This window comes from Triturus cristatus, chromosome 3_1 (genome assembly GCF_964204655.1).
Source record: "Triturus cristatus chromosome 3_1, aTriCri1.1, whole genome shotgun sequence".
Lineage (NCBI taxonomy): Eukaryota > Metazoa > Chordata > Amphibia > Caudata > Salamandridae > Triturus > Triturus cristatus.
Window position 1 is genome coordinate 1,063,840,256 of NC_140583.1, and position 21,818 is coordinate 1,063,862,073.

The 21,818-nt window shown below is 43.7% G+C and overlaps 1 protein-coding gene across 5 annotated transcripts in view; it reads right to left on the bottom strand.

The window, feature by feature from the left end:
* Positions 1-21,818, bottom strand: part of HYOU1 (hypoxia up-regulated 1) — a 210,247-nt gene that overhangs the window by 177,993 nt on the left and 10,436 nt on the right. For all 5 annotated transcript variants that reach the window (XR_014978996.1, XR_014978997.1, XM_085645895.1 and 2 more), the window contains exons 3-4: positions 21,161-21,254; positions 19,071-19,149 (exon numbers count right to left, since the gene is read on the bottom strand). Coding sequence is in view for 3 of the 5 variants with exons in the window: in XM_085645895.1 (XP_085502021.1) it covers positions 19,071-19,149; positions 21,161-21,254 (173 nt within the window). In the remaining 2 variants the exon portion in view is untranslated. The remainder of the gene's footprint in view (positions 1-19,070; positions 19,150-21,160; positions 21,255-21,818) is intronic.

A 21,818-nucleotide genomic window follows, 5' to 3' on the forward strand; every position in this document is an offset into this window, starting at 1 on the left:
AATTGTGTTAATCTCCCTTTCCAATGGTTCCCCTCCCCTAGTGAATCCCTGCTTGGGGATCGCCTCAAGAGGGCTATCCCCAAGCAGGGATTTACCCACTGGACACCAGGGAGAGGGAGTGGTCCCTTGGGCAAGAGCCTTTGCTCCCCCCCCCCCCCCCCCCAATTTTTCTTGGGGATATTCAGTCTTTCTGCCCTCCCCGGGGAGCAGATGGGGCAGTAGCTCCCAATCTGCACCAGCCTACTAGATGCAAGGAATTCTTTTTCTTATTTTATTGTATTTAGGAGTGGGGGCTGCCGGAGATGGGCATGCCAAGGCCCCCACCCCCGCAAAATTCCCCAGTCTTTCTGCCCCCCCCTGGGAGGCAGATGGGGGCAATAGCCTCCAATATGCCCCCTGGGGGGCAGAAGGCACACTAGGCACCGAGGAGATGGAGATTTATATATATATTTCCACGGTGATTGTATAAAGATTTAAACATATTGAAGTCTTTCTTTCATGTTGTTGCGTCATGTGGGACGCTTGAAAAGATTAAAATACGGACGCTCTTTGTAATGGTCATGTGACCAATACCTGGCTAGGTCGAATCGCGTCGTATTTGCGCCCAAATAAATCTTTAACCCAGCTTCTACAACCGGAGTGGCTCGTTCTTACTGGAATTGGTAAGAGTTGCTGCGAAATAAAGAAGCGGCGGCATCAGCTTGTGGCGAGCCCCGACCCACATGGAAGCGCGTGTCAAGACGCCACTTTTCTGTTGGATATATCTATATATATTGGAGTCTGTACCCTTTTGTCCATCACTAGAAGATTGGTTTGGGAAATGAGATAGAGAGATCTCTTCGTTCCAAGCTTTTGCACCGGCTTCGTGCACTCAGGAGCGGGTGCTTTTTGGCGGGAGGTGCACCCGCTTAACATCAACTTCCAACCTTTTTCTCTTTGGTCAAAAAGGAAAAGCACTCACAGGGGAGAGTCCAAATTGATTTATTACAGACTCACAAACGCAATCAGACGCGTTTCGGCACAAGCCTTTTTCGATGGTGATTTGGCGCGCCGGAAACGGACGGTATTTATGTCACTTTCATTGGTATCCTGACACATGGATTGACAGCGAAAACGGACTCAAGTCCACAACTCATTCAGCGCCATCTTAAAACATGCAACAATGCAAGATTTCATAGCGTTTCTCCTGTTAAAACATTTCGGCAACAATGTAAATGCAAACAGATTATATACAAATGTCAATACAGCAATATACTTATTCCGCCCTCAAATGGGCATACGCCTATAGCCGGTTCTATTGCGTATGATTACTTCCTCATCGTGCCCATCGATGGGCAGATACTCGCAATCGGCTTAGTTTATTCCAGAGTTCACTATATCCTCATATAGCCCTATATGGGCAAGACCTCACATTTCAATTGCAAATTTCATTGCATGTTAAATAATCTCTTTGATTAATAAATACACTGCTGTCAATTAAAATTAATTCTTAGTCATGGGATGTTCACTTCAACGTGCATACATTTGCATCTATATCATAAAACACAAATTTATCAAAAAAATTGAGAAAACTCGAAGGAACCAAAATTGCACAATTACATGGGTTTCAGAAAATTTCAAAGCATCTAGCGAATCCCAGAACGAGGAGGGGGGGGTGGAGGGTTTCCATAGTTGATGAGCAATAATTAATAAGCATTCTTCAACCACACTCCATGGAAACTAATACGTTCACAGATCAGAATTTCAACCACATTTCATCACAAAGGGCTAGTCACCGAGATGTACCGCCAACTCCTCAATACTGTTCAGGCCCGGAGGGGATTTAGTTTGGAGGTCAATTATACAACGCAATTCCAGTCTTCTAAGACTGGTCACCCTGCCTCCCCCCCCAGGATGTGGTGGTACCTGGTCAAGTGCAAAAAATGTTAGATGATTTCAATTGCTATTGTGTTTGTCCATGAAGTGACGCGGTACCGGGTAGGCTACATCATGGTTCTTGATTGCCCTGATGTGTTCCAGTCACGTATTTTGGTCTGGTGAATAGTGCTTCCAATATACCCAAGCCCACAACTGCAAGCCAAGCAATACACGGTATATGCCGTGCTGCACGTAATTAATTTTTTTTTTTATAAGTTTCGGTTTGCTCATTCTTGGTACCTCATAGCTTAACACACATTTACAGCCAACACAGGCTTTGCACCTTCCGCATTGTAAGAAACCGTATAGTTCCTTACTAAATGGATCAACCTTTTTTTAAATGGCTTTACTCATATAGCTACTTGTGCGAGAGTCTCCAAGCACCCTCACTTTTCTGAAGGTCAGCATAGGATGGGCCGGGATATCCTCCCCAATTACTGGTTCTCCTATCAAGAGACTTCAATGCTTTCTTAGAATGCCTATCAGCTCTCCCACTTATTCTGAAAACGTTGTTATCATTCTGAAACTGTTATCATTCACTTTTTTTGATTTTTTAGTGGACTTATTTTGTAATAAATTTACTCTAGGCAAGGATTTGACTTTAGCCAAGGCTTCCTGGAGAAACTGTTCTCCATATCCCCGTACTCAAAATCTCCCAAGACACTGTTCGGCATGTTCTTCAAAATCAACCTCCCTGGTGAAGTTTCTTTTTATTCTTAACAGTTACCCATAGGGGATACTGTTGATCAATTTGGGTGGGTGATGGCTGGATTCGTGCAATAATAAATTGCCTGCTGTGGGCTTTCAATATAGTCTAGTGCATAGAGGATTCTCTATTATGCACACCTCCAGAAAACTTACTTTTGCTGGACTTATCTCAGCATTAAATTTGAGATTTAGACCATTCCGATTTAGTGTCTCTATATAAGAGACTGCAGTTTCATTCGACCCTCTCCAAATCAAAAAGAGGTAGTTGATATACCTGTACCAGGCCACCACCTTCTCGGTCCAAATGCTAGTGGCATTTGTCCAGGCCACCTGCTCCTCCCACCAGCCCACAAACAAGTTTGCGTAACTGGGGGCAAAGCAGGTGCCCTTCACTGTCCCTGATACCTGTCAGTAGTGTTGGTCCTGGTACAGTAGTGTTGGTCCTGGTACAGGAAAATGTTGTTTAGACAGAAGGCTAAAAGTTGCAACATGTTATGCTAATTGAATTTAAGCGGCCTGTTCTTTAGAAAATATTGTACCGCTGCTAGACAGTCTGTGTGCAATGCACGTATATAGACTAGTGATGTCCATCACTATCATATTCTATCCTTCCTGCCATTTCAGTAATTCAATTAGTTGTAGAAAGTCTTTAGTGTCCTTGATGTACGATTTTAAAGACACCACAAATTTAGACAAGAAATAATCAATGTACACAGAAATGTGTTCCATAAGACTTCCTATTGAGGAGACTATCGGTCTCCCAGGTGGTACTTGTGCATGCTTATGGACCTTCGGTAAGTGGTAAAAACTGGGTATGATCGGATTTAAACATCTCAAATACAGATATTCTTCAGTTTTAAGCATGTTCTTACCATACCATTTACTAAGTAAATGGTGACATTTTGCATTACTATCAACATACACTCCATTGTTTACCATTCATTAGTATGCCGTATCAGATAGTTGACGTAAAGCTTTGTTATTATATGCTTCATATGTCTGTAATACAACATTACCACCCTTATCTGAGGGCTAATAAACAATGGCAGTGTCTTATTTTATTTATTTTTTTAAGTTCTCCATTGCTTGATATTGCTCCTGCGTGAAGTTATGTTTCTTTTTTGATTTGTTTCCTTGACTTCGAAGGAGTATCAGGTCCTTGATTACCGCATCAGAAAAATTATCGATACTGTCATTTGGCATTTGAGGTAAAAAGACAGATGCCGGTTTGAAAGCTGTAGCTATGCTCTGTTGTTTAACTCCTGTGGTCAACGGAATATCCACATTACCTCCAATCTCTTCTCTTAGTGTCTCTAGAGTTTGTAATGCCGCAAGATCATGCCCAGTTAAAATGTCAGTAACCATAGGGGGTTTGAATTCACAAGTTACTGAAGTCGCGCAAAAAGGGTCTGTTTTCACTGGAAGAATGTGATGTGCCCACGTTGTGTTTTGGACCGTTTCCTGTCTAGGACACTAGGCCTACCCACACACGTGAGGTAGCATTTTTATCAGGAGACTTAGGGGAACACAGACTAGTAGAACAAGTGTTATTACTAATTGCCTCCTTTGCATTTCCAGAACCAAATGCAAGACAATTTGCGTACATGTGGTAACGAATGTTCGAGAGCTACAGAAGTTCAGTAAGAGGTTCCATGAACAAGTTGAATAATGTAAGAGAGAGCGTGGATCCTTGAGGAACCACAATTGTGACCGGTGTAGTGTCAGATAGCGTTTGATTGTCTTTGATTCTCGGAGCTCTGTTATGAAAGAACAAATCAAATCAATCAATCAATCGCTTTATTTCGATAAAATTATATCATAAAAGCATACAAACAAACATAAAAGACGTGATAAAAATCAGAACAAGATTCAATAGGGGCGGGAGAGTAACACAAAAATCAAACAATCTAGGTAAAAGTGCATTACTACATCCCTTTTCCAATCCCCCTCGACCTAATTCATGGCATCTAAAATAATTTTGAGTACAAACACAAAGGTAAAAATGTATTAAATTACATTTGACATAAAAATTGGATTATTTCCCCAAAGCATTTTGACATGGAAAAAAAAAAATATATATATGGAAGGGAGAAGAGGCATGATGTCATTAAAAGGAGGCAAAAAGAAAAGTATCACGACAGAGGACCCAGGAGCTTCAGTCTGATCAACCAGGACCAGGCAAGGAATTTGGCCACCCCACATACAAGCAAGACACTAGAATCCTATTGATGAATTCCCAGCGCTACACGATGGTCCGCGGTGCCCAATTGTCTACAGACGGGACTCGGCCATCTTGCCCTTGGATTTTTGTAGACAGGGCACTCGAACAGTAGGTGCGCTACAGTTTCCACCTTCGCTTTACAACATGGACAACTTGCAATCCTTTGGGAAGGGGGTTTCCATTTATTTGTAAATTCCCGAGTGGGCAGTATACCGAATCTAAACTGAATATACAGTCCTGTCTCTGGGCTTCTGAATAACATCGAAGTAAGATTCCAGCCTTGTCACTGGTTTATGCAAATAAAAAACCTCAGTTAATCTGCCAACATTCGCAGCGGTGTTCTCTTGGTTATCGATCCACGTCCAGTAGGCCTTCTTTAGATCAGCCTTACTTAAATGCAATTCAGACTCCCAGGCTTCTCTTAAGCCCAATGCAAAAAAGGACTTTTTGATGTTACACAGCCAAGTGATCCTATGGGACCCGGGCGAGCTCATCACCTCTCTAAGACCCTCAACATATTTGGAGAGCTCGGGGGTACACCATAGGAGAGTCCAATAAAGCAAAGGACGTAGTCTAGCAAGGTCCCTAACTGAGCGCCTGCCCAGGTCTCTCAGAAGGGGCTTTAATGGAGTGCCCATTGGGAGCGAGATCAGATCCCTGAGGAACTTGTTTTCCGACATAGAAATTTCATTAACGTTATCGAAGCCCCACAGTTCGGCACCGTACAGTGCCGAACTTACAGCTTTCGCAGCATAGACCACTAGTGCGGGAGCAACGGGTCTGCTCTGAGATGAGCGATGTTCTTTCCCAATTGCCCCCGCAACTCGTGGTTAAGAAGCATTTTGTCAATGTGGGGTCTCCAACTAAGTTTGTCGGTAATCCTAATTCCAAGGTAATCAAATATTTTTACAAACTCAAGAGGTGCTCCCTCCAGAGTAAAATTGGTTTTAGAGGATCTTGAGGGGTTAAACGAGAGAAGCTTGGTTTTTGATGTATTTATGGATAAGCCTCTCATATTGCAAAAAATATTAAACCTGTCAAGAAGCTTTTGCAGCCCCGCTGGAGTTTTAGAAATTAGCAGGGTGTCGTCAGCAAAGAGTAGGGCTGGGATCTTATTGCCCGCCAGGGCCGGGGCATCAGCAGGAAACTCTCGTAAAAAAAAAACTTACTACTCCATTCACAAATAGGGAGAATAGAGTAGGAGCCAAAACGCAGTCTTGGCGCACTCCTATGGTAACCGGAATTTTGGACGTTTTTTGATCCGGATGACCCCATCTCACCTGGGCAAAATTGCCCTCATGAAGGCGAATCAAGAGATCTAAAATAGGTAACTGAATTCCTAGCTCCCTCAGCACCGACCAGAGGCGGTCGCGAGGAACTAGGTCAAAGGCAGTCTTCAGATCTATAAAGGCCAAATGAAGACTGCCCTTGCCAATCGCGACCACCTTCCAGTACAGGAGAAGGAGCCGAAATACCTGATCTATTGTTCCCACATTTGCCCTAAAGCCTGCCTGATAATCTGACAGGACGTCATTGTCGATAGTCCATGAAATAATTCTTTCTAACAAGACCCTGCCAATCACCTTCTGACCAGCATCAATAAGGCTTATTGGCCGGTAGTTGGCAGGGTCTTCCCTAGAGCCCTTTTTAAAAATTGGGATCACCTCTGCCCCTTTCCATGATTCGGGGACAGGAGATCCTCCAAGAAGTGCATTAAGTAGGAGAGCAAAAAACCTAGCCCAGTTTGGAGGGTTTGCCTGAAAAAGGTCACCTGGCAGGCCATCCGGCCCGGGTGCCTTTCCTGAGACCATTTTCTTAATAGCAAGCAAAATTTCAGATTCTTCAAAAGGGGAAAAAAGTGGTAAGGCAAGCGGTGATGATAGAAGACCAACATGTACGCTTGTGTTATGAGGAACTGGCCCAGAATAAAGCTTTTTAAAGTGTTCAAACCAGGCATAGTCCGTGATGTTATTAGGGATAATATCAGAATCGTGGTCTTTGGATTTTCTGAATAGCCTCCAAAAGGTATTCCCATCTTTAGCCAGACTAGCGGCCTTAAGGTCTAACCAAAGGGCTTCTTCCCAATTGCGTTTGGCTTCGAGGAGTGCCTTTTTGTACTCCTTCCTGGCACTATTCACCAAAAGGCAATCCTTTAACTCCTGCACTCAGAATTATACCACGTCCCTGGCACCTTAGGGGGCTTATGTTTAGGGGGGCGAGGTGGTAACGAGAAGAAAGAACCCATCGTCTCTACCGTTTCTGCATAGATACTGGCGATAGTGGGAGGCCCTTCCGTGACACTACATGCTGCCTGTAGTTCTACTGTTTTGGCCAGCAGGGATACTTTGATGGCATTCAATTTTTGATCATTCGAAGCAATTTTCGGCCATTTCAAGTGCCTCTTGCAGTTAAAAAGGACAACTTCCTTGGAAAACATGGTTCGACCTATGGTGTGATTATAAGAAACAAAAGGCCAAGGGTTCGTCATAGACAGACACAAGGGGTTATGATCACTATCAATAGACTGAAGTATAACCAAATCAACAGTATATTGCCACAATCTGAGATCGACTAAAATATAAAATCGATACGAGAGGGGCAAGTTGCTCTATTGAAAGTATTTGCACCAAAAGAGTCAGACGGCATTCTGCCATTTGCAGCTCAGACCAAATTCGAATGAAAGAGCATTCAATTGGATGGCCAACTGGGACCACTTCTTAATTGGCGACAAAGATAACGACGGAACACCCCACCTAGCATCGTCAGCCTCTATATTGAGCATGTCCTCTGCGGCTAAAGGTTCGAATGTACAATTCATATCTCCTGCGACCAGAATTAAAGAGGTTCCATGAACAAGTTGAATAATGTGGGAGAGAGCGTGGATCCTTGAGGAACCACAATTGTGACCGGTGTAGTGTCAGATAGGGTTTGATTGTCTTTGATTCTCTGAGCTCTGTTATGAAAGAACAAATCAGTTATTAACTGGACTGGATAGCCACAACCTCTTCTCAAGAAAGTAATTCACACCGTCATGTTTGACTGTCGTAGAAGAAGTATTACACTGTAGATCAGCAATAAACCTCATGAGCCCTCCAATTAGAAACAAAGCAGGTAATATAGATTCAATAGAAGATAATGGACATAAAAATAGACCCAATGTAGAAAATCTCTCTTCTCTCATCTGGTACAACTGCAGGTTGTTTACATAAATTCTATGAAGCTAGTCTCCCCAATATTCCAGTCTGAAATTCTAAGCGGCTATGAATCTGATAAATAGTCACCGCTATCCTTACCTCAAAATGCTTTAAGGTTCTAGCCATAGCAACTCTGACACACTCCAGAAGAATCTTAAGGGCCCAAACAATGCTACTTACACATCTTGTTAGACCAGAATGGAAAGCACTCTTAAAGAGAGTGGTTTCAATGGTGGTGTGCGGCAACCAGCTCTAATTTTTTATGAGAAGCCATTGGGATTTGATGGAAATCAAACAACTTTGGTGGATAGGTTTACAGCAAAAGTAAACTTTCAACAAATATTGCTCTAATGTGCTGCGTTCTATGGTCCAAACACAGACCAAAGTCCTTGATTATTCTCGCCATTAATTTCCTGGATATATCAGCTCCATATATTATTGGGTAATATTTTAACATTTTACAGGATAGTCTTTTAGGTAGATCAACACATCAGTATGAAAAAACTCAGATCTTTAATCGGATTCACGATCCTGCAACGTCTGGAGGTAAAGGTACATAAATAGTTATACCATTTCACTGAAAAAAACATGGTAATCTCCTAAAACTAGATTTTCTTCCTACTGGATAGATCAGGAGAAAAGGTGTTAGACATTCCCCAACAACCAGTATATAGATCACTCCACATTTCTCTGAAATTGCTTCTTCACTCCTTACAAAAGAGTGGAAGGTAGACTGAGGATAAGAAGAAACTTAGATCAGGAGGACTCACAAGAAATGCAATTTAGATTAGAGGATTTTCGTAAGATAGATTTAAAACCGACCTCCTTAAGGCTTGTGTGTGATTCTGATAATGTTTTTCTAAGGGGAATTGTGACAAAAACAGAGGATCAAGAAAAAGTAATAACAGGAAAAAGGTAAAGATATTAAAATATAGTGTTCAGGACTGAGTAAGGCTATTAAGGAAGGTGATCAGCTGCTGAATAAGTGGTAGAATCTTCTGCATTCTACTTATGGATGAATCAATACAGTAAAAGGAATATGCTACTTACCAGTATGCATCTGTTCTTGGCATGTAGAGCTTTAGATCTGTACACTTTTGCATAGATCACCATCTGGTGTTGGGCCCGGATGTTTGCAGTCTGTTTTTCTTCTTGGACAGTCTTTGGAAGTCACGAGTTCGGTGACTCCTCCTTCGGTCCGTACTGCGCATGGGCTTCGGCTCCATCCTCAGATTGTTTTTCGCCAGCAGGGAAATGATGGAGCGTAGTGATAACAGTAAGAAACCCATGTGTGTTGTATCTAAATAAGATAGACTGGAACGGATACAGGTAGCCGGGTGGGCGTGTACAGATCTGCAGCTCTACATGCCAAGAACAGATGCATACTGGTAAGTAGCATATTCCGTTCGAGGCATATGAGCTGCAGATTGTACACTTTTGCATAGATTATATAGCAGTACCCAGCCCTAGCGGCGACCACCGGTATCCGTTGCAGCGGTTTGAAATAGTGTCTTTAGTACAGCCTGGCCCACACTAGCTTGTTGCTTGGAATGCACGTCTACACAGTAATGTTTTGTGAAGGTGTGCGGAGTTGACCATGTGGCTGCCTTGCAGATGTCATCTAAGGGTATGTTCCATAGAAAAGCCATAGAAGCCCCTATCTTTCTTGTAGAGTGGGCTTTAGGTGGAACAGATAATGTTCTTTTTGCTTTGTGATAGCAAATTTGTATGCACTTAACAATCCACCTAGCTATCCCTGATTTAGAGATGGGGTTACCTTTATGCGGTGGAGAGAAGGAGACAAACAATTGTTTGTTTTTCCTGAAAGGTTGCGTTCTTTGTATGTAGTACAACAAAGCCCTTTTAACATCAAGTGTATGTAGAGCCCTTTCTGCAACAGATTGACATTGTGAGAAAAAAACCGGTAATTCCACCGATTGATTAAGATGGAAGGGGGAAATGACCTTGGGCAGAAATGTCGGGTTTGTACGAAGTATCACCTTGCTGTGATGTATCTGCAAAAAGGGTTTTTGTATAGTGAACGCTTGTATTTCACTAACCCTTCTAAGGGAAGTGATAGCAATGAGGAAAGCTGTTTTCCAGGTGAGGAACTGTAGCTCACATTTATGCATTGGTTCGAAAGGCGGACCCATTAGCCGTGTAAGAACTACGTTTAGATTCCATACAGGGGAAGGTGGTGCCCCGGGTGGAATTACTCGTTTTAGGCCTTCCATAAAGGCTTTAATAGCGGGCACTCTGAACAGTGATAAATGCTGTCTGTTTTGTAGGTAAGCAGCAATTGCTGCGAGGTGTAGACGTATGGATGAATATGCCAGGTTACACCTTTGAAGATGGAGCAGATAGCATATGATGTGCTGTATGGATGCATCTAAAGGGTTGATTGTATTGTTACGGCAGTAAACAACAAATCTCTTCCACTTTGCGGCATAGCATGCTCGAGTGGTAGGACGTCTGGCTTCCATGATGATGTTCATGCAATCAGGGGGAAGGTTAAGGTATCCAAATTCTAAGATTTCAGGAGCCAGATCGCAAGGTTGAGCTGAGCTGGGTCCGGGTGCCTGATTTCTCCATGGTTCTGTGTTAGGAGGCATGGGGACAGGTGCAGTTTTTGATGTGGTACTACCGATAGCTGTAGCAGTGTGGTGTACCACGGCTGCCTGGCCCATGTTGGAGCTACCAGAATGAGTGTGAGGGAGTGCTGCTGTAGCTTCCTTACCACCAACGGAATTAGCGGGAGAGGTGGAAAGGCGTATGCAAATTTGCCTGACCAGTTCATCCATATCGCATTGCCTTTGGACAATGGGTGTGGGTATCTGGCGGCGAAGCTTGGGCATTTTTTGTTTTCGTGGGTGGTGAAGAGGTCTATCTGAGGATGCCCCCACTTGTGGAAGAATGGGCGAAGAACTTGTGGATGCAGTTCCCATTCTTGCATTTGCTGCGTTTGTCTGCTGAGCAGATCTGCCATGGTGTTTTGTATGCCTGGGACGTGCTGTGCCAGGAGAAAGATTTTTTGTGGAATTGCCCATCTCCATATGCTCTGTGCTAAGCGGGAGAGCTGGGGAGAGTGTGTACCCCCCCCCCTGTTTTTGAATATAATACATCGCAGTCATATTGTCTGTGCGAATGAGGACTGCTTTGGCTGAAATTTGTTTCTGAAAGGATTTCAGGGCTAGAAAGATCGCCAATAACTCCAGATGGTTGATGTGGAGTACTTTTTGCTGTGGCGTCCATAGACCTTGCACTGTGAGGTGTAGAAGGTGCGCTCCCCAGCCGGAGAGCGATGCGTCCGTCGTTAGAATCACCTGAGGAACCGGGTCCAGGAACGGCCGCCCTTTGGAAAGGTTTGTGGTGTTCCACCACTGCAGAGAGTGATGGGTGCGGCCGTCCACCAACACCAGATCCGTCAGCTGTCCCTGGGCCTGGTTCCACTGCCGTGCTAGGCACTCTTGGAGTGGACGCATGTGGAGTCTTGCATGGGACACTATGAAGATGCAAGATGCCATCATCCCCCATTAGCGAATAATAGTTGCGTTAATTCCCGTAGGAGTAACGTCTCTTACTCAGCACTCCAATATATGTTGATTTTTAAATAATTGTACAATGATTGTAGAATTGGTCATTTCAAGGTGTCTTATTTCAAACGATCCTTGTGTGATTTATGCACTGTTCACTCAATGTTACCTGTAATTTTCAATCAATGAATTACATTATTCATCACATATCTGCCCAATGCATTTCGGGCGAACCCTTCGTCAGGGGACTTGATTCTGAAAACATTAAAACGAATATCAAAAAACAAGGTATAACACAAATAACAATCAAAATCACAGTTATCATGCTTATGGTGGTGATTGTAGCGTAACAGTAATGTGATAAAGTGAAGGTGAAAGGAAAGAGTACCGGACCACGTGAAAGAATCAATGGTACACTGGTGTTTTTAAATCGGAAAGTTGACGAGCTGGGTACTTGATTGTGTTCAAAACTATTTAGCGTGAACGGAATTCATGCGAGAGACGTGCTCTGTGATGGTGAAAAAAAAGGATTAACTGCTGCAATTCAAACGTTATAAAAAGTTGCGTGCTAACCTGTCTATTTAAATTGCGAAGATCTTAAGTACATGACGAAAAAGATCCATAGGTTAACAGGACGATGGAAACCAACGTTCTGAAAAAAATAAAAATATAAAACTGCATAGTTTAAACGTACTGCCATATATAGATGTTAGTAGGAGAGTACGATAAGAAACAGATACGCGGACATAACGCGTACCGATGAGCTTACCGCGATGTTCGGATTCAGCCAATTTCCTCCTTGCTAACTTCCTGAGTTCCTTCGAAAATGATAGGACCTGGGGTGTTTAAAGATAGGACGATGACGAGGTCACGTGCTACTGTAAAGTGAAGAAAGACTAGAGCAATACGGTTCCGGCCTAATTTTCGTGACTTGATAATTATAATAAAATTCACTACTTAAATATGTAAACAACCTAAGTTGCTGTCACGAAGGTGTAGTGATAAGAAATGCTGGGTGAAAAAGGGGAAAGCGAAAAGAACGAAGTGTAAACAACTATGTCAAATGTTCGTCTAACGGTATCAATTAAGTTTTTTATGCCGTGATGGTATACAGAATATACAAAGGAGTGTATGAGAATGGTGAGTTCAAACGTTGCGATGTGCCTGGTAGTCTGGAAAATAAAACTGCGTGGTGATGTGTAGTGATGGGGTTAGGTCAGCTGAAAACGTGTAAGGGTAATGTATGATAACCATCAGTGTAATAGGTAAATAAGAAAGATGTTCCACAATAAACGTGTTTCACAAAAAGCAATTCAGGTCTAGCCGTTCATTGAGACCCTTTGGTTGTAGGGTATTCAGATGGGTAATCCAAAATGTCTCTCTACGTAACAAATGTTGTGAATGGTCTCTCCCAGGAAGAATGGATACTTGTTCCAATATGCAAAATCTTAGTTGACTTGGATTGTGGTGCTGTTGATTGAAATGCGAGGCCACAGTCGATTTGATGTTCTTGAGTCTGATGTTGCTTTTGTGTTCTATGATTCTTGTTTTCAATTTTCTCTGGGTTTTTCCAACGTATGCTAGTCCGCACGGACATTTCAACATGTATATAATATTGTTACTGTCACATGTACCTGTGACTCGTAATTTTATTGCTGATCCTTTGGTGGGGTGTAATATTTCGTTGCCCTTGATTATAGCGTTGCAATTGCTACAATTGTAGCAGGGCACAGTGCCACGGTATTGTGTTTTGGAAACGTCATCCTTTGGTTTTAATAGTTCTTTGAAGTTACGAGTAAGTTTGTATGCAAATCTTGGATTATTAGAGAAAATTCCTTTGAAATCTTCATGTGCTAGTAATGGCCAGTGTTTAAGAATTGTTTTCTTGATGTTGTGGCTTCGTGAATTAACGCAACTATTATTCGTTGACATTTCACCCTCTTGCCCAGGAGGGAGACACTTACCAGGCACCCTAAATCAAATTCAACCAATACTACCTGATAACCAGGAGTGCGAGGATCCACATTCCATTTGGATTTCATAGATCATCCCTATTAGCCTCATAAACACTCGTGCTGGGAGAGAGTGTTGAAGAGTGAATGTTTGGCGCAAGGATTGTATGCTTGCGATTCTGGCTGAATTGGGATAGGCTATAGCCTTGGAGGTGTCTATAGTGGCCCCGAGATATTACTTTGTGTGAGATGGTATGAGGTGGGACTTTTGATGGTTCACCGTGAAGCCTAGCCGGTGGAGCAGTTGGATGGTGCTGTTTGTATGTTGCACACATTGGTCGTAGGACGCGGCTTTTATGAGCCAGTCGTCCAAGTAAGGGAAGACGTGAATGTGTTGCCTTCTGAGGTGAGCAGCTACTACCGCTAGGCATTTGGTAAACACCCATGGTGCGGTTGTGACCCCGAAGGGGAGAACCTTGAATTGGTAATGCTGACCGTCCACCACAAACCTGAGGTACTTCCTGTGAGAAGGGTGTATTGGAATATGAAAGTATGCGTCTTTCAAGTCCAGTGTATTGAGAAAGTCCCCCTGACACAGGAGAGGGAGGACTTGTTGTAGGGTGACCATATGGAAATGGTCCGAATGTATGTATGCATTTAGAGGCCGGAGGTCTAGAATGGGCCGTAGGGTCTCGTCTCTCTTTGGGATTAGAAAATACAGAGAGTAGACCCCTAGATTTTGCTGATTGACGGGGACCTGCTCTATAGCTTGTTTTTTGGAGGAGGGAGATTACCTCCTGTTTGAGCAGTATGGTGTGTTCCTGTGACATTGTACGGTGCCTGGGTGGAATATTGGGTGGGGTAGATGTTAGTTCGAGACAGTAGCCTGACTGAACAATTTGTGTCACCCATTTGTCTGATGTTATGGTCTCCCAGGTCTGAAGAAAATATTATAGCCTGACCCCGACTGGAGTGGAATGGTCTGGGGGAAGCGGGGGAAAGTCATTGGGCAGGTGGAGTGGCAGAACGGGTGTTGTTGGTTTTGCCCCTGCCTTTATTATTGTTTCCCCTATAACCACCTCTCTGATAGCCCTTTGAGAAGGTATTCTGAGGAGGGGACTTGTATGAAGTAGAGGCGTTATCGGCAGAGTAACCTCTGCCCGTGCCCCGAAAGGAGAAATGAACGTCTAGGGGTATGGGATTGTAATGCCCCCATAGACTTTGCCGTATCCGTGTCCTTTTTCATTTTCTCCAATGCTTCGTCCACCTTTGGACCAAATAGGTGTTGTTGCTCAAAGGGGTGATTTAATATAGATGCCTGGACTTCTGGCTTAAACCCTGAGATTCTGAGCCAGGCATGACGATGAAGCAAAACACTGGTGTTTATCGCTCTCGAAGCGGTGTCTGCTGCGTCGAGGGCACATTTAATTGAGGTATTGGTGATGAGCTTTCCCTCCTGTATTAGCTCCTGAGCCCTGTGTTTATGTTTGTCTGGGAGGTGTTGCAAGATAGCCTCCAGTTCATCGTAATGTGCTCTATCGTAACGTGCAAGCAGAGCTTGTGTGTTAGCAATGTGCCACATATTTGCGGCCTGCGAGGCAGTGCGTTTACCAGACGCATCTAAGAGCTTTGACTCCTTATCTGGTGGAGGAGCCTCCCCTGAGGATTGAGAGTTAGACCACTTCCTAGCCGTGGATACCACCAAAGAGTCCAAGGGAGCAGGTCCTTTAAAATATGCAGGATCTGTGGGGGCTGCTTTATATTTTTTCTCTATCCTGGGGTTTAGTACCCTAGCTCTGACTGGGTCCTTGAACACCTCTGCAGCGTGTTTGGTTACCCCTTTCAGCATGGGCAATATTGCTGAGGCCTTATCTTGTATATCAAAATTGTCCAGCAGGAAATCGTCCTCAACTGGCTCGCTATGTAATTCTACCCCATGGTAGTGTGCCGCCCGCTGTATTAAATGGTGGAACCCCAGTGAGTCCTCTGGAGGAGACGGCCTGGATGGATAAATGTCATCCTGAGGCACATCTGGTACATAGGGGTTGTGGTAATCCTCCCATGGGTCTGGTGTCCCTGGAGGTGTGGGGGTCTATTGGGGCGTCTGCCAGGTCATAATCTGGATCTCCATAATCAGGGTCTGGTGATGGGGTTGGAGAGCGGTGAGGCAAAGGTGGTGGAGAAGGTGGAGGAGGTGGTGGGGAGGGTACTCTGAAGGGGGATGTGGCAGAGTCCTTCCGTTTTGGCGGTGGAGGAGGAGGATCTGGCTTGTGTAAATGTCTTTTCTTTGGAAGACAAAGTTAAATGACCAGTCTTTGGATCCTTTGTTAAAGTTTTTTTATAAGGATCAGGCGTAAATAGTTCTTCTGGCACCGAATCGTCTGTCGGTGATGATGTTTTCGGAGCCGAGGGCTTCGATGGTTTGTCCATGCCATGTTTTTTCGGGGTCTCCGATTTCTTCGGTGCAAAGGCGGTCTTCGGCGCCGGAGCATCGGTGCCGAGGGACTTATGCTTATGCTTTATCGGCACCGAGAGTGCAGGTTTCGAGCCCGATGACTTCGGAGCCGAACTGGGCGTGGTTTTCTTCGGTGCCGAACGGTGTTTTTCGGCACCAGGAGTAGGCTGGCTCGAGCCCGAGCCGCCGGGAGACTTATGATGCTTCGACACCGGGCCCGAAGGTGGGGTGATAGAAGCTGTATGTTTGGTTTTCCCTAGGCCCGGAGGCGAAGGTGTAACCTGAGTCTCTTTCGGTGTGGGTACGGGAGTGGGAGGGGGTAAAGTACTCACGACCCTCTGCGCCGGTGTTATCTCCTCCAGGTCAGAGTCGGCAGCCTCGGAAGCGCTGACGAGTTCTTCCTCCTGCTCTGTGTGCTGCTGCCCCGAAGCTCCGGTGTCGTCTCCGAAGATGTCGGGTGGAGCCGAAGTCGATGAGTGCGCCATGGTGCGTCGAGCTCTTCGATCCCGGATGGTCTTTTTCGATCGTAAAGACTTGCAGGCGGGGCAGTCTCGAGCCTCGTGTTCGGGAGAGAGGCAGAGGTTACACACCTGATGGAGGTCGGTGTGGGGAAATTTAGACCCACATTTTGGGCACTTTTTGAAGGGAGTCCTTTCCATCGGCCGAGACCGGAGTCGAGGGAGGCCCGTAGGCCGGTGCCGATGTCTGGAATCGAAAAGTGCCGCCGAGAGAGATGAAGAAGATGATTTTCTCTTAAGAATCTCGATGGACGAGGATTTTCCGTCGAAGGCCGAACTAGAAAGGTTCGAAGCCAGAGCACGAAGTATCACATCCGAGCCCGATGGCGGAAAAAAAAACAATCTGAGGATGGAGCCGAAGCCCATGCGCAGTACGGACCGAAGGAGGAGTCACCGAACTCGTGACTTCCAAAGACTGTCCAAGAAGAAAAACAAACTGCAAACATCCAGGCCCAACACCAGATGGCGATCTATGCAAAAGTGTACAATCTGCAGCTCATATGCCTCGAACATATACATTTTTATTAAAGTTCACATTTTATTTCTCAAGATTCTCTTATACTACTACAATAAAGTAAGAGAAATACAAGGAATGGTTAGCTTGTTCATATGGGCTTCATAAAGCACCGGGCTCACCTGGAAGAAATTTAGAAGGGTGGTTGATATAAAGGCCTGTCTTTCCCATCTTTCACGGTATAGACTGTACACCCAGAACAAATTAAATGTAGTCTACTTCTGCAAGCAACGTTGGAAAGATAATGGAGCAAGAACATTCGCTACAATTTCACTTCTGCAATTTTTATTTAATGTCTGTTTGAAAGTATATGAAACACACAGAAGGTGATGGGAGGAATGCTTGCAATTTCCTTAACCACTGGGAATTGCTTGGGGTAGCATCCCAACGTTCTTTTGCTCACCACGCCACCTCAGTTTGGACCGAGCCATATGCAAATCAGTCTTGACCCTGCTCCTTTTTGGAACAGTCCAGCCCAAACTGCCAGGCCAGGTCCTCAATGAACCAGAACACAAGCAACTTAGCACCGGTTTCACCCTGATAAGGGCTCTTCAGCCAGATACAGCTTGGCTTAATTCCAGTGGCACTGTGAGCATGGGACCCACATCCCGGCATAACCTTGCCACTTAGAGCGGTACAAGTACTGTGCCACTTACATTCATGCATACATACCTCTACTGTTAAATCTGCTACACATGAAAAGAATTACTTACATTGCATAGGATTTATTAGACACCCAGAAAGCGGGCTAAAATGAGGCAGAGTCTCAATGTGCAGAATGCTCAATATGTACTATAAATATATGCTAGTTAGGTATTCAACATTGAGCAATATCTAGAAAGATTGGAGTTAAAAACACATTGATTAGTCTTCAAAACACAGAAAAACCTAACTTTCTTGCGGTGGCAAAAATAGATCCAATGCTGCAGCAGGAGCAAAATTAATTTGTGCTCCATCTTGCTCTTCCAAGCACTTGAAAAATAGATTTATAATTGGTTCTCATTTCATCTGATTGGCTGCAGGTGGGGAAAGTAATGTGCATGCGAGACAAATTGTCTCAAGGGGAAGAAAGCAGAATTCTGGTTGTGTGAGTGCTAGATAGAAAGAGAGAAGGTGACCACTATTTAATATATAATGATTATTATGCCTTCTCTTAATGAGGAATTCATGGGTCCATAGTCCTAAAATCTTTCAACACAAAGACACCAAATTTGTGTCAAGATTGGTTGTGGTGTAGACAAGGATGCTCTAACACGTTTAGAAATGACACGATCATTTGAAGGTACTATGAACACACAAAAAAATACTTCCGTGCTGATCTTTACCATTACAATAAACACTGGTATTTAGGGTCAAATACAATAAACATTTGAAAACCAACAGCTCTCCAGACAGACCTCCATTACGGTCTACCTTGGAGTCATAGGTTTAAAAGGGATAGTGGGTAGATTGTGATATCTATTCAAGAAGAGCAGAAATTAGACTCTTCATGAATGACAATGTAGTAGTTCACAAGGGATCAATTCACATCACCTTTGTATTCCAAAAATATTGCTGACCAGACACTTCAAGGATCAGCTCAGTGACCAAATCTCTAAAAATATTTAATATACAAAGTACATTTCTTCCACTTTAATCTGCACATCTACTGCTGCCATGGTGGGTCGTGGTGTGTTTTGAACAGCAGTGACACTATTTATCAGATAGATGACTCTTCACACCAAAAGATAGGAAATCCTTCAATGAAGATCAGAGCACTAAGTAGGTATGGGTGTGGTTACATTTCTGGTGCACACATGTCAGGGTCTCACACATCATGCTCGAGTGTTACAACCTCTTTAGGGATATCGACCACACTTCACAGAAGGCAGCAAGAAAATGAAACAAAGGGAGAAGAGATGGAGCTCACAGCCCCTCCATTGTGGGAGGAGGGGAAGCAGGTTGATCGGAGGTAATGTTTTACCATGGTGGTCATGGAGAGGGAGAAAAAAGGACAAGTAAGTGATACTGAAGTAACAAGGAGCAAGTCCAAAGAATTTTGTGTAGGCAAAATCTTACCATTGCCACTGCATTCTCTCCAAAGAGACGCTCGTTCTCCTTCAGAGCAACAGCAACCGGAGTTTTCCTCCGCGACTCCCTAAAAAACAAAATATAAAATAAATAGGACTCCGCTCTGAACTATCCACAAGATAGACAGCAATCATTCATCCCACAGTAACAATGAAAAGAAGACTAAAAACCAATCCATCGTCAGCAGACATGCTACCATCTTAGGGAGTAATGCTACCATCTGTTCTGCGAGGAGCAACTTCAGTATGGCAAGCAACATCTTGTAAACATTTTCAGATAAGGTTGCCAATCCATGCACTATGAAGGAATAAAAATAAAAAAAAGCTCAACTGTATGGTCATTTGTATCAAAAGGTCCACAACGCTCATCACTTTAGGCTTCTGGGTTTTCTCTCCAGCTTTCCCACCACAATCTGTGCCAGTTTCAATGCTTTGACTACCAATCACCTTTCCGATATCCACATGCATCATGACCCGCTGCAACACTTTCCCTCCAACCAATGCACAAAACTAGTTTCTACATTCAAGACTGCAACTATCTGACCACTGTGTGACCCAATCACCCCTCACTTCATCAAGCACTGGGCTCTAAATTATTCTCCCTCCTGACCTATACGTTCAAACACTGGTTCTTATCCTCAGGATTAGATTTATGTTGGTGCAACTTCAATAAATATGTAAATTGCCAATTTATCATACTCCTAAATTCTAATCCAGAACTCTACTTACCCTCTCAAAAAGCCGATCACCAGCCTCTCTAACCATCACCCAAAACTAAAACCTATTAAACCATATTTAGTACAGCCTGCAAGTGCTTCTCTCCATGAAAATGACTAGCCTTCAAGCTCAGTGTTCGTTTATAACGGTGGGCTGAAATAATGTCTTCTACTGCTATTCGACTCTGAAGCATTTAACACCGTCATCCATCCCACCCACTACACTTGCCATTCTCAGCACCACAAGCTCAAGACTTCCATTAGTTCAGTCTACCGCTCAAATTGATTCTTCAGTCTTCCGATCTTCTCAAATGTTCCACCATTTCATCTACCTGTAGATAGCACTACCTCTCCCTGCTCACCAGTATGTCCAAACCCGCTTTCTCTATAGGAACATCAACCTTCAAAGTGTCTAAACCACCTCTTAGCAGATGGCATTCAAATCACTTATTTCTATACCTTCTCCTTCAATCTTATATCGGACTACTCAACTACCATTCAAAACTGCATGGCTCTGACAGTTCAACACACCCTAATCCAACCCCTGTAGCTATTAAGTAGGTCAAGAATCTTTCACTTCCACCACAGATGTATATCAGGTACCGAATATACTCAAGAACGATACCCACCTCTCATAACAGTAATCCACACATAACTGCCCTAAACACGAGAAAAACAAAAGCTAGTCTTATGCCTACCCCAGCATGCACTGCAGCTAATGGTAAGGCCATTACCTTTGGTGCTTCCATCATCAGTAGCATCCACAAACATACACCTACCATCACATGATTTCAACAGGAAGATTGGCTATTTGCGAAAAACATAATACAAATTACCAACTGATGCTTTTACGGTGGCCCACAGAACTTTCTCCCAGTGGGCACACTAAAACTATATCCCACAACACCCTACTGGGAATTTTTAAAACTGGAATATACCTACAGCATGATGACCTCAATGCTGCATCAAGATTGCAGTTCTACAGCCTCCTGGGCCATCTCAATTGAATTGGTTAATTGACGAACTAAGAGCAATCCTTAAAGCCCACCTCCTTCACTCACCAGTTTATTTCTATTTCCTCACACCTTCAACCTTCTCTACAAGGCCCCACATAATGTGACCTAGGGCTCAAATGAAAATATTCCATACTCTTATAGCCAAGGTTTTGCCTTTATACACATGCTTAATATTATTCCCAACTGCATTAATGTACAAACTGAAGCAAACATTAGCACCATATACTGCTTGATACTATGCATGTTGTTTAAGCATTACAAAAACAAAATAAAAACAGCACACTGCCTGTCCTCCAAGATGAAAAATGAAAAGCGTCACATGGTTTCAACCACATAATGCTTCTTACTTGTTTAAAACGATCTCCATGGGAACTCCCGGCTTCACAATAGCCACCTTCATCCACTCACTCCCAAGATCAATGGACATGACGGCCAGAGATTCTGTGAAGACCAAACAAAAGTGAGTAGAAAGTAGACACCTTCCAACCGCCTAGCAGAAGGTAGTTATTAGTGACCTGATGTGACTCAGACAGGTCTATGCATTTACTGAAGATGCTGAATACAGAACGTAACTTTTTCTGAGCAAGTTTCACATAAGGCAAGTAAAAGTGGAACTAAGAGAAGGTTGTCAAAGGGAATATAAAGATATGGGAGTGACACCAAAATTTAAGAAAAATATGACAATAGATAATGGAGGTAGGACACCATTGCAAATGTGATAAAGAGCACTGCTTTGCCAGAATAAAAGCTTGCATTGGTAAACCGTGCCCAGTATTTTGGATTGGCAAAAAGATATAGGCAGAGCCATGGATGACGACTGCCGGGGGTACTGCTGCTCCATGACCAAAGATGTATCACTGAATGGGCGACAGACTCATACATTTTAAATAAGTCAACCGAGTATACTACACACCAGAGAGGCTATTGTGGTATGGGTTAAGAGACATAGCGGAATGTCAACGGTGCCCTGAGCGTGAGGCTGTTTATTTTACATGTTGCATGGTA